Source organism: Schistosoma mansoni (assembly GCF_000237925.1).
Source record: "Schistosoma mansoni, WGS project CABG00000000 data, supercontig 0457, strain Puerto Rico, whole genome shotgun sequence".
NCBI classification, from domain to species: Eukaryota; Metazoa; Platyhelminthes; class Trematoda; order Strigeidida; family Schistosomatidae; genus Schistosoma; species Schistosoma mansoni.
In genome coordinates this window covers 24,316-24,809 of record NW_017386286.1, presented here as the reverse complement: position 1 = coordinate 24,809, position 494 = coordinate 24,316, and the positions used below count along the sequence as shown (strand labels likewise).

Genomic DNA, 494 nt, shown 5'->3' with positions numbered 1-494 from the left:
GGAAGTTTTCATCATGAATTGACTTTAACTCGTGAACCGTTGGAAATCCAAGGAACATATAAGACAATTGTTTAATCATATTGCGGGACTCCTCAGCAGTGTTGAGATATGTCCAGGTAAATATCATATATAATGTGATAGATTATATTGAAACAATTTTAAAATTACCACTAAACATATCACAAAAAATGTCATAAGAAAAATGAATTAAATACACATTAATTGACAGACCTCATTCAATAAATCAATTAAATTAACCGAAGATTCAAAAGCTAATAATAAAGATGATCTTCCAGATACCGATGAATTCCTTTGATTTTTATGATTTATATAACATGAATTACCATTCAATGCTAAATTCTGTGAATTATCATTATGATCTTCAATATTATTTAAATTAATTTCATTCTCATCAAATGAGCTAGATGTTTGAATAATATCATTTGTTTTAATACAATCCACATTTGAAAATAAATTAGTTTCTATATTATTTT

At 25.5% G+C, this 494-nt stretch overlaps 1 protein-coding gene across 1 annotated transcript in view; it reads right to left on the bottom strand.

Annotated features, from left to right (window-relative positions):
• Positions 1 to 207: 207 nt before the first annotated feature.
• Smp_199770 (schwannomin interacting protein, putative) overlaps positions 208 to 494 on the bottom strand; it is a gene marked incomplete at both ends in the record, with an annotated part of 19,756 nt that continues 19,469 nt past the window's right edge. The window contains one exon of the mRNA XM_018797931.1: positions 208 to 494. This exon is cut by the window's right edge and continues 34 nt beyond it. Within this exon, the coding sequence (XP_018644750.1) occupies positions 208 to 494 (287 nt within the window).